The following is a 16341-nucleotide window of genomic DNA, read 5'->3' on the forward strand; positions in this document are numbered from 1 at the left end:
TTTTCATTTTACAAAGACAAAATATTTAACTTTCCTGGTATGTGATTCACTTTCCAAGATCACCCTCGTTATTTGTACAGGTGTTTATTATGCGTGAGTCGATTTTTCGATACTACAACGCTTTTTCTTGAAAGAATCAAAGAAACAACACAAGCAGTGAAGGATTACCTAGTTGCGATCAACTAGATATTTCAGATCAGAATGATTAACCTCTGCACACGAGCTATTTGTATAATCTCAGATATCAAGAAACACTGAAAGGTTGTTTTGTCCTCATGTGACTCTTCTGAGGTGTGCATCCACGACCACACAAGAAGTCGAACCCTAGATTCTTAGTCTTTGAGGTGAACTTTAGATCAACAAGTTAGATATTGTCAGTATCATCTCTGGTAGTTATTGAAGAACACTTGCTACAATGTAGATATATTCAACTATCCAGAAAAAAGATGAGATTAGTCAGCCATTCGTTTCAAGCTCATGAGAAAGATAAATATAGAATACACTGGCACCATTGTAACTGATTTCAACATCCTTTACTATGTATTCTGACCACCATTGAAAAGTTGGAAGCACTAGATAGCCATTTCGTCCCATTGTGAGACTCCTCAGCAGTGCACATCTACAATCCCGCTCGTGGGATTCAAACCCGGGACTTTCAGTCTCGAACGCTTAACCTCTAAACCACTGAGTCGGCATCTAATAGTGTTAATGTCTATCCTCAGCCAAATATTATTCAGATGTACACAATGTAACCAATAATTCTAAAGAGAAAAAAAACACATGTATGTATGCGTGTGTATGTGAACATTCACATCCATGATTGTATTTGTCAGAGTTACAAGTAGATTAATTAACAAAGATACATAGAAACACTGAATGGATAAACAATTGAAATCATACCATTTCTACAATGTAATAAGTTCCTACAATTTGTACAATGAAAAAATATTTTTTTTGCACAAAACAAAAGAAAAACGGAAAAGAAAAAAGAAAAAAAGAAAACAGAGAGAAAACTAAAGCGAATACATTGAGCGAAACAAATCATTTATTTTACATTCAATTTGTAATACTATCAGAAAAGGGGAGAGAGAGGGGGAGGGGGGGAGAAGAACAAAGCAACAGTCTAGATATGTAACAATTATATTGAATATACTTCAATTAAATTGATATTTTTAATGTAAAATTTCTCTAAATTGTGTATGACCTGTTAATTGAGCATGTTTTTGTGCAGCTTCTTGACCAATTAATGGTGCATCACATTGTCGACAAAGTAATGTAAATGATGAAAGATCAGTGAATGCCCATTCAGCACGAGCTTTTGATGCTAATTGTTGAGCTTCAAAAAGAATCTATGTATAAAAATAACAATGGAGAGAGGGGGGGGGAGAAATAATGAAAATTTTGTATTATATTAAAAGAAATTCACTTAATGTTGTTTTACTTGTATCTTGCCATTGTTTTTATTTAGGACAGCAATTGATCAGTTTCATGTTGACATATGTGCATCCTGTGCAGATTGCTTTGATATAGCCTTGAATCACAAGCTTTGGGAAAACACAAGTAAAACAACACCAAGTGAATTTAAAACTTCACCCCATTGCATAAGCAGGTGGTTATCAGGACTCAGTAACTAAGTGGATATTGCGATGGCGTATAGAGCGAATGGTACTCGGTTCGAGTCCCGGAGCGAACATAAACTCTGCGATGCAGGTGCGTCCAGCTGATGAGTCCCAAATAGGACAAGACGCACATCCTGGATTCCACTGCTAGCCAGTATCCATCTTTATTAAAAGAAATGGATACATCCTGTGTCAAAGAGTGTCGTCAAGTAGTGCCCAATGAAAGGTTTTTCCCATTGTTATAGAGTAGAATTTCTTGATTTGATCAAACAATTTTTCATAGTTAAAATGAATGGATAGAATGTGAATTGAGAGATAATATGCAGTGATATGATTTATGGGTGAGTGATAGCTGTGCATACGATTGAACTACTGACATAAGCGTAAGATATTTGACAAGTGAACGGTAGGAGAATATGACCACAATAAATCATTTATTCACTACCCAATGGAATTCATAGATAATTATCAAGCGTGATTCATGTTGTCATATCACTTATCGATTATCTTCCCTTTCAGCTAACATTAACAAAGTTTAACGCCAAATTGGGTCACATGTGACTAATGGTCAACATTGTGATTAGATCGATATGTTGTTAAGTAATGGTTTAGTGGTAGGGAATATTTCTAATATTTAATCACTAATTTGAACCCTGCTTGTACTACCATCTTTATTTCACTTTGGGTAACGGTGATAGATGTCACCAATCAACATTCCCAAACATTATGAATCGAAGCTAACTACAAATACCTGTACTCGATAATGAGTTACATAATTATGAATTAAATTTCATTGATAAGGTAGGTTAGTGGATGAAAACGTGCAAGATTTATTTGAACTATCTGAGAAGATAACATTTTATGAAATTATAAATGAATTAATCATTCCTACGTAACTTCAACATAGCCCCCAAATGCTCTGCTACGGTTGAGAGTGAGAAGAGTCAACTCTCCCTCTCTAAATGCTCCCACATGGCCACGTGCATACAAACAGTCAGGGAAGTCCTACTCACAGCCCACTCGTACCACCGGTGTTGTTTACGAAATTCAGAGGACGAAAAGTGAATGTCCGGAGCTTCAACCGCGTTGATGAACACAGAGAGTCCACATAGGGGAGTTGGAAAACACTCATTCCAAACCAGCGGTATACATGAGCTCCAGGATCTTGAGGGAACAAATGATCACCAAATTGATCACCAGCTACCATGGGGCTACATCTTCTGACGTTGCTCCACTGCATTGTGGGTTAGACCTTTAGGTCAAAGGCTCGGAGTGTGGCCTCCTAAGAAAACCACCCGCTTCTGTTTGGGAGCCCTCACACAAGTCACTCGGTTTGTGTGGCACATATCTATTTAGTGCATTCTTGTACCTATGTTTATGTGTTTAAATAAATAAATAATAAGTAAACTTCAACATTAATCATTTACTAGTTCTATTATACAGAAGTAATACTCTAGAGACTATTGTAACAGAACATTAGCAATTTACAAGCCCATATATCTACTGTCTTTAGAAGTCATGCTTTAATCTCATAAAATAGTACAGGATAAATTGCGGTGTAATATACTTGGTTTCTAACAGGTAAACGATGATGTCTACTGTGTCATAGACAATAAAAGCTAACATAATCCAAATGGATGTTTTTTTGTATTGACACTGAGAGTATGTCAGCTCAAAAAGATTTCCAAAACGAAAGGGTGAAAATGATCAATTAACATATTTGACTAATTCACTTTCTATGGATTAGACTAAAGGACTGATGAAAGAGTTTGTCATAATTACAGGAAGATATTTATACAAAAAGAGAATACACATATGCCGAGAGTGGGGAGAGTCCGCTCTCTCTCTCGAAATGCTCTCACATGGCCACGCGTATATAGCCTCTGCCAGCGAAGTCCTACTCACTGCCTTCTCGTGGCGGGAGTGTTGTTTACGAAAATGAGAGGACGAAAAGCGAATGTCCGGCGCTTTAACCGGATTTCAGATCAATGGTGCACATGGGTCCCAGTATCCTGAAGGAACAAATGGTGTATGAACCTATTGTTGGTCACCGGTTTCCATGGGACCACATCTCCTTACGATGCCCCACTGCCTAGTGGATCAGACCTTCAGGTCGAAGGCTCGGGGTGTGGCCCTCTTAGAAAACCACCTGCTTCGGTTTAGGCACCCGGGCAGTATCACAGTCCTCACACATATCGAATGCGATTTGTGTGGCGCATATGTATTTGGTGCCTCCTTGTACCTATATCTATGTGTTAAAATAACAATAATAATAATATGAATATATTGATTAGAATAAAATGTAACACACACACACATACTGAATCATTATTTGATGAAAATACAGTTATTAAACAATTACGATTTGGACATTCTTGTGCTAATGGATCATAATGTATACCATCATAAATTAATAAAATTCTTTTAGGATAATTTTGATCTTCACCAAAACGATCAATTCGACATGATTCAATATCTACAATACATATTTCAATTTTATATAATTGTGATAAAATTGATACTTCAATACCTCCACCCCATTTATCTGACTGAAATGACAAGAGAAATAACGAGAGAAAGAGAAGAGAAGAGTACTGCGATCACTATTAGGTGAATGAATTGTATTATTTAAAGATGAAAATATAATAAATGTTTACAATTCTGAGACTCTGTGGTGATTACGTATGCGTGAGAATCGACTACCACGACGCGCAATGCTGACTAGTTTTGCAGATAGCTGGAGGAAAGTTAGGGGTGGCCAAATCAAAACGTGGCATCAGTGCTTGAAGTCACTAACTTATAGTCTGAACCATGTTGGTAGATACAGGTTACTTGGTTGGGGTCCGCATGACTATCGTAACCAATGATTGGAGACTGTGGGTGATATGGTTCAGATTCAATCACAATGGTATAGGTGTATACAATCTCTGTCTTCCCTTGAACCGTGAGACTAAAATTGCTTCATATCGTTCTTTCTACAAACTAATTCTTTCTTCCTGTACTATATCGTCATATGCAATCGTTCTTTTATATATTAACACCATTGAACTAACTACTTCTATGAATTTGGTGTTCGTTTTGCTGTGCTAACAATGTATGGCAACTTCGACCGATGTACATATATCTGGTCCTACGTAGTGGCTGACTGACTGACTTAAAAGGAGAATGATGACTGAAAGATTTCAATGGTTCTAAGGTATGATTCTTGTAGAATTTAAAACTGAGAGATAGTGATTCATATCAATCCATGATGAGTACCATTTGCACATTGAGTTAATTGACACAATCTATCCAACTAAATAATTAGCATTTATCAGTATGGGAAGGTAAAGAGTTCAAGTGCGAGACCAAGGTCCTGGGTTTCAGTCCCGCATGCGGGATCATGGATGCGTACTACTGAGTTCCATACTGGGACAAAACGGCCATCTAGTGCTTCCAGGTTTTCCATGGCAGTTTAGCTTAGATCGACTCATGAATTCAACTGTTAAAATTATCACTTACTTTTCTTTGCCCTGAAGTTTTTTGTTTTTTCACGATTATAATAAGGTATGTACCTGTATTTAATCCCTTAACAATCTTTGTGATTATAGATTTAGTAGTGGAAGATAAAGTATCAGACCGACGACTCGGTGTGTATTATTTTCTATCTAGAACTCACTTTCTGAATGTGATAGCAAGCATTGAATACAGTACTTATCGCCATTATAGTGGAACAGTGGCTCAGTGGTTAAGCTGTCCAACTTTCAGACAATATGTCTGGGGTTCGAACCCCACTCTGCCTACTTTGGTTTGAGAGGCCGGGATTTGTCACAAATTCTCACGCTTAGAATGTAACCAGAAGCTATGTACATGGATCTACACATAATGAGCCGATATGCTATAAGATTCCCTGACTAGTAAAAACCGGTATGTACACACAACTATGTTGTCATTTTAACTACCCTCTCTTGATAGGTTAGTTTCATTATTACGTCAATATACCAATGGACCCAAAGCGAAGTAGTCTGTCCACCGAACTACGATCATAATCCTAAAGCTAACTGGGACGAATCACACCATTAATATATGATTACTTTATATATCGTTTAGCCAATCCTAGCAATTCTTCGAACTTATTCGTAACCAAAGCCTTTAGAGTGCATTTATACAGGCAGTGATTAGAATTATGTAACGCATAAATAAATGATTTATAATCACCATTAATTACTAGATAAATAAAGTTAGCATTGCTTAGTTAATGAATGCTTGTGACCTAAATAAGTCTTTTGTATATGAACCATGTGATACCATGCTTCTTATATACAAAGGTTTGAAGAATGGGGTGTGGCCCCCTAAGAAAATCACCTGCTTCGGTCTGGGCATCCGGGCAGTATTACAGCCCTCACACAAATCGAATGATTTATGTGGCGCATATGTATTTGGTGCCTCCTTGTACCAATGTTTATGTGTTTAAATAAATAATAATAAAGGTTTGAAGAACAGGTGTGTAGTTGAGCGTGTCGACCACTTCACTTATCTTGGAAGTCTCATCAGCCCTTGTGGTCTGGTATTTGGCGAAATCTCGGCGCGGATGCAGAGGGCTCGGCTAGCTCTTGCGAACTTGCGTCATTTATGACGTAGGCGAGATTATCCGTCAACCAACCAAAGGACGTGTTTACTGTGCAGCAGTTCGTTCCGTCCTACTTTATGGCAGTGAAACATGGCTGGTAAGAGTAGAGGATATCCGTGGGTTACTAGTATTTGATCATGGGTGTCTTCGAAATATTGCTCGTATATCCTGGGACCACCGAGTAAGTAATGCAGTTGTTGGGAAATGAGTACTAGGTAAGGATGGGAAATCAATTGATGAAGTAGTGAAACATCATCAATTGAGATGGCTGGGACATCTATTACGTATGCCCAACCACCGACTACCCCGACGTGCAATGTTTTATTGTGTAGAAGTAGGTCGGAAGAAAGACAGGAGCGGCCAAAACATGGCACAAATTCATGAAGTCACTGATAGGTGGACTGAACCATGTTGGTAGGTGTAGACTACCTGGTTGGGATCCGTTAGACGGTAGCAACCGATGGTTAGAGACCTTGAATTACATGGCTCAAAATCGTTTGCAATGGCGCAGGTGCATCTATGTTCTAATCTTCTGAATTCTTCTTGTCCCATTTTTTCTCTTTCCAAATTTATTTCACTGGATTATACTCCTAGAATAACATCTTAAAACCCTAATCTTTCCGATTACTACTTATACTTTTACTACCTGTACCACTATGGGATTTGAATCGACAATTGTATCTGCGTGGTAATGTGGTATGGCGAATCGAACTGATATACGTACGTACGAAGTTCTACGTTTTTGAATAACTGACTCCCAATTTTCACTGGAACTGATGTCCAAAAAGATCCCGAGTCACTTAACTCGTCCAATTGTTCGGGACCTGAAGAAATCCAAAACCTCCGTTTTAAGAAATGTGACGTTTTGTCCTCCATTCACGAGCATCTTTAACGAATCCTTCTCAAATAATCTTATACCAAAAATGTAGAGAACGATTAAGATAATCCCAATACCTAAGAAAGTATCTACTGATAAGGATGTACAATTTAGATCCATAGCAATAACCTTTTCACCTTTTCTCAAAACAATGGAAAAACTAATGCTACTCCCAATTCAACCTGGGCTAAAAGTACATATGGATCTACATTAGTTTGCCTATAAACACAAAAGAGGTACCTTATATGCTGTTATTGTTATGTATTATGATAGTGTTCAGCTTGGGGAAGGGTAAGAACTATGTTCGATGCGAAGTTCTAGACTATACTTTTATCTTTGACTTTGTCCTAAAACAACTACTACTGAACAGATTTGCGAGCGTCAACATCGACAGTTGGACCATCAACTAGCTGGGTTTTTATCTCCTTAGTTAGGTATACACATGAAGTATCCTATCATCTTCAATATATCACAGCATAGAAAATTTAAGAATCATTAGTATTTTGAATTAAAAACACACAGATCAAACACTCAACAATTCATAGTAGAAATTATCCAGTACACTCTGATTATTTTGTTTAGTCAGTCAGAAAATATCTACATCCTACTGCCATTAAATAGAGTCGAAAAATGATTGAACAGATGCAAATAAGCTAACAGTTAAACTATAATAATGCCCCAAATTGCCCTGATACGGCTGGGAGTGGGGAGAGTCAACTCTACCTCTCTTAATGCTCTCATATGGCCACGCGTATATAGCCTCTGCCAAGGAAGTTCTACTCACTGCCTTCTCGCATATGTATCTAGTGCCCCCCTATACCAATATCTATGTGTTCAAATAAATAAATAACATATTGTTTATTAACGTATACCGTGCAAAAAACAGAGAGCCAGTTATTTAAGTATGGATTAACAAAATCACAAACTAACTTAAGGTTACTTAAAATATAACAACAAATAGAAATATCACCATATATTGTTACTAAACTCATTAATAAACAAAAATCGATTGAACTACTATATAAGGAATATAAGATTTTCAGGTGAATAGTGATCTTAAGAAAGGAGGGTAAAGATGCTAGTAGTATAATGTGTAGCTAACATATGGCATAAGTGGAACGATGTCATATGATGGTACTTACATAATATAGAAACGACTATCACATGATCAATTAAGGTATAGTTCACAAGAAGAAATAGGGTAACTATTTTTAATATATATATTATATAAATGAAGTGATCAACACTTTGATATTGCTTTTTACGTCCATTCCCACTATGACTAAGAATACATCTTGAAAGACCATAGTATTGATTACAAAGTGTTGTCGTCATACCTCAGAAATCTTCTTAAAGTTAATGATGAATGAACGTTTGAAACTTGAAGAGACTAGATTTCACAAAAATACGGTAGAATTCCTCTTATCAACCTAATGTATGTCCCTAACTTCTAAGATCAAACAACTTCTAAACAGTATCAAAGGTGTCCCATTTTTTAGTAAACGTATTATGGACTTTTTTATACGTAGACTTATCTTCTCCACGATACTAAAACCACGACTAACTTCCTTATGCATTAAATATTTTTTGCAATACAAAGAGTGAATACGAATACAAGTACCCAGAAGCATTTTAAAATTACATTTCAAAGTAATATTGACGGTGACGATAATCAGATAATTCAGCGTCATTCATTCAACTTGTATATGACTGCATAGTATAAAACTCAGGTTCAAAGAAAACTCCCCTTCTTGTTACAAATATATACAAATTACGATGCACCTTTTCTTTTATCACAATGGTTATTAGTTAATACAATTATTAAATGTAATTTAATTCATTTAACAAGGACAAGCGTATGTAAAACACCTTTGAGTCAAACTTTAACTGTGTCAGCGGTTTTTCAGTTACTCATATCTAAGAGAAAATAAAAAGTAAATGCACCTGTACCATAGTGAACAATTTCGAGTCACATTACTCAAAGTCCTTAATCATTCGTTACGATAATGGTGTGGGCTCAACTACGCAGTTTGAACCTACCTACATGGTTCATTCCGATTATCAATGACTTTGTAGACTCATGCTACGTTTAGGTTTGGTCACCCTAGCTTTTTTCTACAGTACTCTTATACCAGCCAACATCGCACGAGGAGGTGAGGGAGCTAGCGATACTACCTAGCTCTCCCCATACTACGTTAGGCGGGATACGACTAGGGCTTTCAGCCTACTAGTTCAAAACTAAGTGATTTATTCAGCATGTCACCGCTCCACAACTCGTATAAAAGACAAAAAAAGGGAATAAGCAAAGCACTCACAAAACAAACATCATCATTTGCTTACTTGTCTAATTTGAAGTGAATATTGTTCATTTGACATCCCGAGGAATGCTTCAGAATACTTGACTGGATCGCTTAACACAATACCGGAAATTAATTCTCTTAAATTACTGACTTCAGCAATATTTGTTACAACCTCTGCACCAATTTTTAAATGATTGTCTTCATTATTCATACAGAAAAGAACACTTGTAAATAGACAAGAATTATCAGATGGTGCAGATAATCGGACAATATGTGATTCAGATTGTTTATTAGTGACTATTTCATGTTCATGAGGTTGATGATTTACAGTTTGTGAGTTGACATTTGTTGGTTTTTCTTCCGTTACATCAACAGTAAGCATGTCACCCGAACGAAGAGGGATCTGCAGATTCATATATCATTTTTAAAAATAAGACGATTTTTATTAATAGACTAGATTACAGTGCATTAAGTGTATCGAAAATTTCGCACAGATATATGGATTACCGTGATATATACGTGGATGTGAAGGGGCAATGACGATTCCAAACAGTCAAAACAATGACTGATAATCAAGAGTATAAACCATAAAAGTCAGACCAAAAAGGGAAGTAACATTGAAGACACTGGTTTGAGACTTGTTTACTTTCCTTACTAAAGACTATCCTGAATAATTTCATCATATAGTTACATTTCATTAAAAAGTAGTTTCTTTTTTACAAAAAATGACATTGAGATACTGAAAAATGGGTACTGTTGTATATGAATATTTTCATTCTTACTTGGGGATACGAGACTGAAAAACCTACAAACTAATTTCCTCCGATTGCTTATGAGGTTTTATTATATGCCGATACTTGTGTATAAGAATGCCCTTTTATTGCCCCCAAATACCCTGGTACGGCTAAGAGTGGGGAGAGTCAGGTCTCACTCTCTAAATGCTCTCATATGGTCACGTGAATACAACCACTACCAGCGAAGTCTTACTCACTCCCTTCTCGCACCACGTGTGTTGTTTAAGAAATTCAGGGGACGAAAAGAAAATGTCCGGAGCTTTGACTGGGTTGGTCGACACGTAGACTCCACCTAGAGGAGTTAAAAAACACATTCCAAACCAGTGGTATACATGGGCTCCAGGATCCTGGAGGAACAAATGGCGTATGTACCTATTGTTGGTCACCGGCTACCATGAGACTGCATCTCCTGATGTTGCTCCATTGCCTTGTGGATCACACTTTTAGGTCGAAGGTTCCGAGTTTGACCCCCTAAGAAAACCACCTGCTTCGGTTTGAGTACCCGTGCAGTATTCTGGCTCTCACATAAATCGAATGATTTATGTGGAGCATATCTTTTTGTTGCCTTCTTGTACCAATGTTTATGTGTTTAAATAAATAAATGAATAATGCTATTTTATTACGCAAAATCTTAATAAAGAGAGCTATAAAATTAGACTTCTTACTTTAGTTAGCGGACAAGGGAGAAGAGGATAAAACTCCAATTAACTTTATCTAAGTTCGAGTTGCGAAATAGCAGCTTAGTGTACGAACGTATAAGAGACACAAATGCCACGAGAGGAAAGTATACACACTACATGTAAGTGGAGAGAGGTGTTAGAAAGGTTGATTTCAAAAATAAAACACATTATCTTTCACCACAGATTATCGATGAAGATAAGACTTGTAAAGTGCAAATGGAGTGTAATAAAGACTATCCATAAAAAATTTATATGTGGCTAACCTCAAATAGTTGTCTCTAGGTCTTTGATCATGCCTCAAGACCACCTCTAACCCAGTCTGCTTTTCAGGTGCCTCAGAAGTAATTATTCTCCTAAGGCAAAGGTAATCAACGAGTGATATATATATATATATAATGTACCAAAGCACCTCTAGTATAGATGAACTTTTTTAAAAGGTTATACGACTAACCTCCCAGAGATGTTTACTAAGACTTGAAATGCTACAATCCAACTTTTGGGGAGGATAACCATAATAAAGTGATATACGAGATTGTGTAACACCTACAAGTGAGGTAATTGTTTGAAGTAGTTCATTGATGGTTGAATCAGAAGTTAAATCACTCAAAGTATACTGTCCAGTACGAAATCGACATCGTAATTTTAACAAATCTTTGGAATTTAATGGACATGCTTGCATTTGCACAACAATGAAGTAGTTATCTGACTATATACCTAAAATAAATGAGAAATGAACAAACAGTATATAATAAAAGGTATAGCACAAAAGAAAGGAACTAAGCAAATGCTTCTATTTACAAATCTTTATTTACAACATCTTTTTCAAGGTATTTTGCAACTAATTCAATAACATCAGGTTTCATAAATGCATCTACAATCTGTTCGAAGTTAAGAGTATTAACAACATCGGATGTGGAATTTTCTTCTGAAATACTAAATAAACTGTCTAGCTTTTCTGAAGTTAAGGGTGTCCAATTGATGATACTAGAAAACCTAGCTTTTTTTGAAGGTTCTTCTAGATTCTCTTCTCCATTGGAAGACAATTCATTTGGATTTTGATGAAAAAGTAGATATAGATAATCCAATAGTTGTTTAAACCAAAACTCATTTTCATATGTTGCTTGTTCAGATGGATGTAATAAAACTTTATGATCACTACGATCATAATTAGATAACAAAGAGAAGCCGACTAATTGTGTGAGACATTCTCTAAGGCGTGCTTTATTATCAAGTGAAGGTTGGTCAATCCATAAGTTTACTGAACAAGTAAAATCATATTCAGATGATGATTCAACAAAATGCCACCAATTTCTTGGGACAAAAAGAATATCTCCTGGATAAAGTGTTACAGGATAAGGAGTTGTTTTTAATATGAGAGGATGTTTTTTGCAGTTAGGTAATGTGAAATTAACTTTGCTAAAAACAGTAGATTCTTCTAAAGGTAATCGAGTTTCATACATATGTGGGCTATCCGAAGGTGGAAATAATATCCAGCGTTTGGACCCTTTGATTTGTACTACCAGATTAACTCCGTAGGTATCTCGATGACAAATGGTATGAGCTTTAGACGATCCAAGCCAAAATGTTGGACTGATATTACTTTTTAGAAACGGGAACAATTCTTGGAACGATAAATCTTCGACTAAACCTTGAAAATCAGGTGACTGATTCATATATATGTAATCCGCATAAGCCCACCAAGATTCTTTAGGGTACTTAGAAAAAGGATTACTCATATTGTCTACTCCATTTATCCATTCATTAAATTCTGCTAATGTTGCATTAACAGACGGACAAGATGTCTCCCACTGTACTTCGATACTTTCTTTTTTAGCCAGACGAAACTTCAAGTTACTTTTTATTCTCCCTGACAGATAATGCAGATCCCACTTTTGGCAGGCTTTCCATGTACAGGCACCATTTTTAGCAACATAAGGATGTTGAGGATTAGGAAATTGTGAGAGTAGGATTTCAGCAATATCCATCTAAATTAGAAGTTTAAAATAAACTCGTAAACCATGTTGTAACACTAATATCACTAAAGTCTGCTTAGCTGAAGCTCAGGAAACATGAAATAAAAAGTTTGATTTAACCAAATATTTCGTGTAACTAAAATCAACTATATGATTTTACCATTTCTGTAGGAAGTTGAACAATGTAAACGTGCACTAAGAAAAAGCAGACGGTTACAAGCTATTATTAGGTGATTCGAGGTAATTAGCAGGAAGTCCTAAACTTGGATTTTGTGCTAGTTGTTACTCGCTGGCAAGACGTATTTGAATTATTGAGGGTACCGATGCTATTCATAATTTGAGCTGACATCACCCCATGTCATAAAAAAACGAGCTATTCGGGTAGCTATTAGAGTCCTGTAGGACAGAAATTTACACTGAATGATCCCTGATCAATTACGTGCGGTTTGTACGTATTTGCATAAGAATGAAACAGCCTAGAGAGTCATAATCAATGTATGACTACGAATAAATATACATTGACCTGAACTGCTGCATCACTTTAGCAAAGATGAAATTAGCAAGGTAAATAACAAATAATTTGACATAATATCAGTATTAATGATACCAAAACTTAACATAGCGAACACGGTTTGAGGAGAAGGAGCGAAATAAAAAAGTTAAAATCTGACTCGTCTGAAAACAGTTCAGAGGACTTCTGCTTAGACAATTTGGGAGACACTCGGATTATCTGGATGGCTGCACAAGTTAAACTTTTTCATATTACCCTACCGCATATTAAGAACTGGATTATTTATAATGTACATGACACTCAATTATTTAGGATCTGATATTGTCTGTCCCCTCCCCCGCAACTAATTCAGAACAACTTGGTACCATAGGATAGTTTGGAAGTCTAAGAACGATTGAGCCCGTCTGGAGCAACTTTTTACACACAAACATACGGGACTTTGGAATTCATGTAGGGCCATTGAAATATGACCGGGCTTTATATAAGTCATCTGGCAGTCGAGTCACTGAATATCAAACAGCTTGCTGACCATCGTCAATATCAAAGACAGCCAACGTGCATCAATTAACTGCAATGGTCATACTCTGTTCTTGTATCTATTCTTACTAATACATTCCTGTCATGACGTTGTTTTAGTTGTACAGTCATCAACAACAGTACCTGGATACGACTGAAGGGTAATCCATGTTAGCTAAAAACCGCGAGATGTGATTTTGAGGTAAGCTGGGAAGCCACGACATTCTCGTTCAGGCCGAGTAAGCCCCAGATCATCGACACATATCGCCGACGTTGACAACCTACACTGGCGAGTAAGACTTTGAGTAACGCAACCTGTTATTATCTTTATGGTTGCATTCTATACTCACTCCTATCATCGCATAGGTTTGTCAGTTACTGCAAACATTCGCTGCTTTATATTGATATCGATTAGTATTCACACCTAACTAACTAGTTTAATTGATCGAAATAGCTAGTCAACTTCGAATATAATCGGCTATCATAATTTTTTAACAAGCATTAGCAGTATGTAAATGCTCCCGCGTAATGTGTCTGATAAATATGTACCACCCGTAAGTAAAGTCACAAGGTAACATGAGCGCAACCTAATCTCCCGATTTCGAGGAAGTCGCTATAGAAAATTTTGGGTAAATTGCACAAAGACCCCGAAATTTCCCCAGATATGAGGAAGTCCCCCACAATGTTGGGGATTTCTCAATATTTTTCCAAAATAGGGAGACTAGGACATGTCTGTAACTTATTCGCTCATATAAGCAAGAGTCGATCAGCCACCAATTATAAATTCATCACCAATGTGCACAATTCTTGAGATTATATGCATACGAAAACATGATTGGAAGACTAACAGCCATCCGGGATTCGATCAACAAAGCACATCTGAATAAATATAAATGACAATGGAAGTATGTCTAAATGTTTTATCCTCACTTTAGCAACCAATAAACAACTGTGGGATTTACTAAATGTCTGACATCAGTTGAAATGAATTGAAAAATAAATCTTAATCATGATTTGTTCTCACTAGTTTGTTTTTACTATAGTAAAAAGGATATATCCTTATTACTGAAGACTAGTGACGTCACAAACTTATTTCTGTTCAAAATTAAAGGACATTAAAGTCTTTTATGCATACCGATACTGTATATGTAACTGTCTTCATAAAAATATCTGAAAGTAAAGGACGTCATACTAAACTATGTAATAAACAATAAGATCTAGGTAATTTGCCTTATAATCCGTCATGTAGTGCAAAATAGGTGTTTTTCAAAGCATGGGGTTAATTCCTAGTCCTAACTAGGAAAGTTCCTGAACTTTCACATGAGAACCTGAATACTCAAGACTACCAAACTCTCACGATCCCAACAAAAAAGAAAACCAACATAAATGATGCATTACCGTCCTTCAGGTAAGTTTGAGGAAGCCAATCAGATCCAAGGTAGTTGCTCGTGGATTGAGCGCGCGAGAATTAATATGAATTATACGATTTCCAATACCTTTGTGATATACTGTCTCTTTAGCTTCAGCGTTTTGTATTTAAAAACCTCTCCCAGGTCTTTGGCGTTGGTAAGTTTGATATGACTACTCGGTTGAAGAAAACTTTTAGATTCTGCTGGACATAATTAAAATGGTTCGAAGAGTTCAAATGATTGTGGACGGAATAGAAGAAGCTTTCGCTTAACGGGCTTCCGTGTATAGTAGCAGGGGATCACTAATACCTTCAGGCAGGAACCTAGGTATATTAACGATAATAGGGGAAAAAAAGAAATTGGTAAATCATAATAAGATGTTATCCTTAGTTCTGTAGGGCCAGCGAAATGTCACTGAGCCCTTGCCAAATCATCCGGCAGTTAGGTCATTGAATATCGGACAGATCATCAATCCTTACCAAGTTCAAGGACAACCAATGCGCATCAGTTAATCGTACGCGATGGACTGGCTCATGCGGCAGTGGTCTTACTTTCGATTGTATCTACTTTAACTGATATGTTTCTGTAATAACGTCCTCTGTGTTGTACAGTCTTCAAAGCATCTATAGCACCTTGATACGTCAATGGGGTAGTCCACATAAGGTTCTGACCACGAAGTGTGACTTCGACGTTAGCTGTTGTGTCACACCATTCCCGTCTAATTCGAGTAGGTCTACAGTCATTTCGACATAGAGCATCTACGTTGGTGATCTACGGTCCTTAAGAATAGGTCAAGTTTCCTCTTGAAGGACTCCTGGGACGTCGCTTGGACTAGTTCAGTCGGCAGCGAACTCCAGCATTTGACAACTCTTAGGGAGTAGAATTCGTGTCTACAGTCCGTTCTGCTATGTTGTATCTCCAGTTTCTGGATGTTACCACTTGGATTTGTACTGGAACTAAGCTTAGGTAGGTGTTTAAGAAAATGTCCAGAAGCGTTAACAATACTGTAAGCCATTAGGTCACATCTAAGACGCCTATACTCCTATGGGTAAT

At 36.8% G+C, this 16341-nt stretch overlaps 1 protein-coding gene across 2 annotated transcripts; it reads right to left on the reverse strand.

Moving 5' to 3' along the window:
• Positions 1 to 451: 451 nt before the first annotated feature.
• HSPBAP1_2 (HSPB1-associated protein 1) lies at positions 452 to 15870 on the reverse strand. Of its 2 annotated transcripts, XM_051214105.1 has the most exons (5): positions 15278 to 15870; positions 11331 to 11593; positions 9446 to 9808; positions 3941 to 4168; positions 452 to 1349 (listed from the first exon to the last, which is right to left on the reverse strand). In XM_051214105.1, exons 2-5 carry the CDS (start codon positions 11556 to 11558, stop codon positions 1173 to 1175), a joined length of 996 nt encoding a protein of 331 aa, XP_051067233.1. In that variant the 5' UTR covers positions 11559 to 11593; positions 15278 to 15870; the 3' UTR covers positions 452 to 1172. The 2 variants fall into 2 exon arrangements, with proteins under 2 accessions (XP_051067233.1, XP_051067234.1); XM_051214106.1 differs by having other exon boundaries at positions 452 to 4095; positions 4150 to 4168; positions 9446 to 15870.
• Positions 15871 to 16341: the final 471 nt, after the last annotated feature.

This window comes from Schistosoma haematobium, chromosome 2 (assembly GCF_000699445.3).
Source record: "Schistosoma haematobium chromosome 2, whole genome shotgun sequence".
NCBI lineage: Eukaryota > Metazoa > Platyhelminthes > Trematoda > Strigeidida > Schistosomatidae > Schistosoma > Schistosoma haematobium.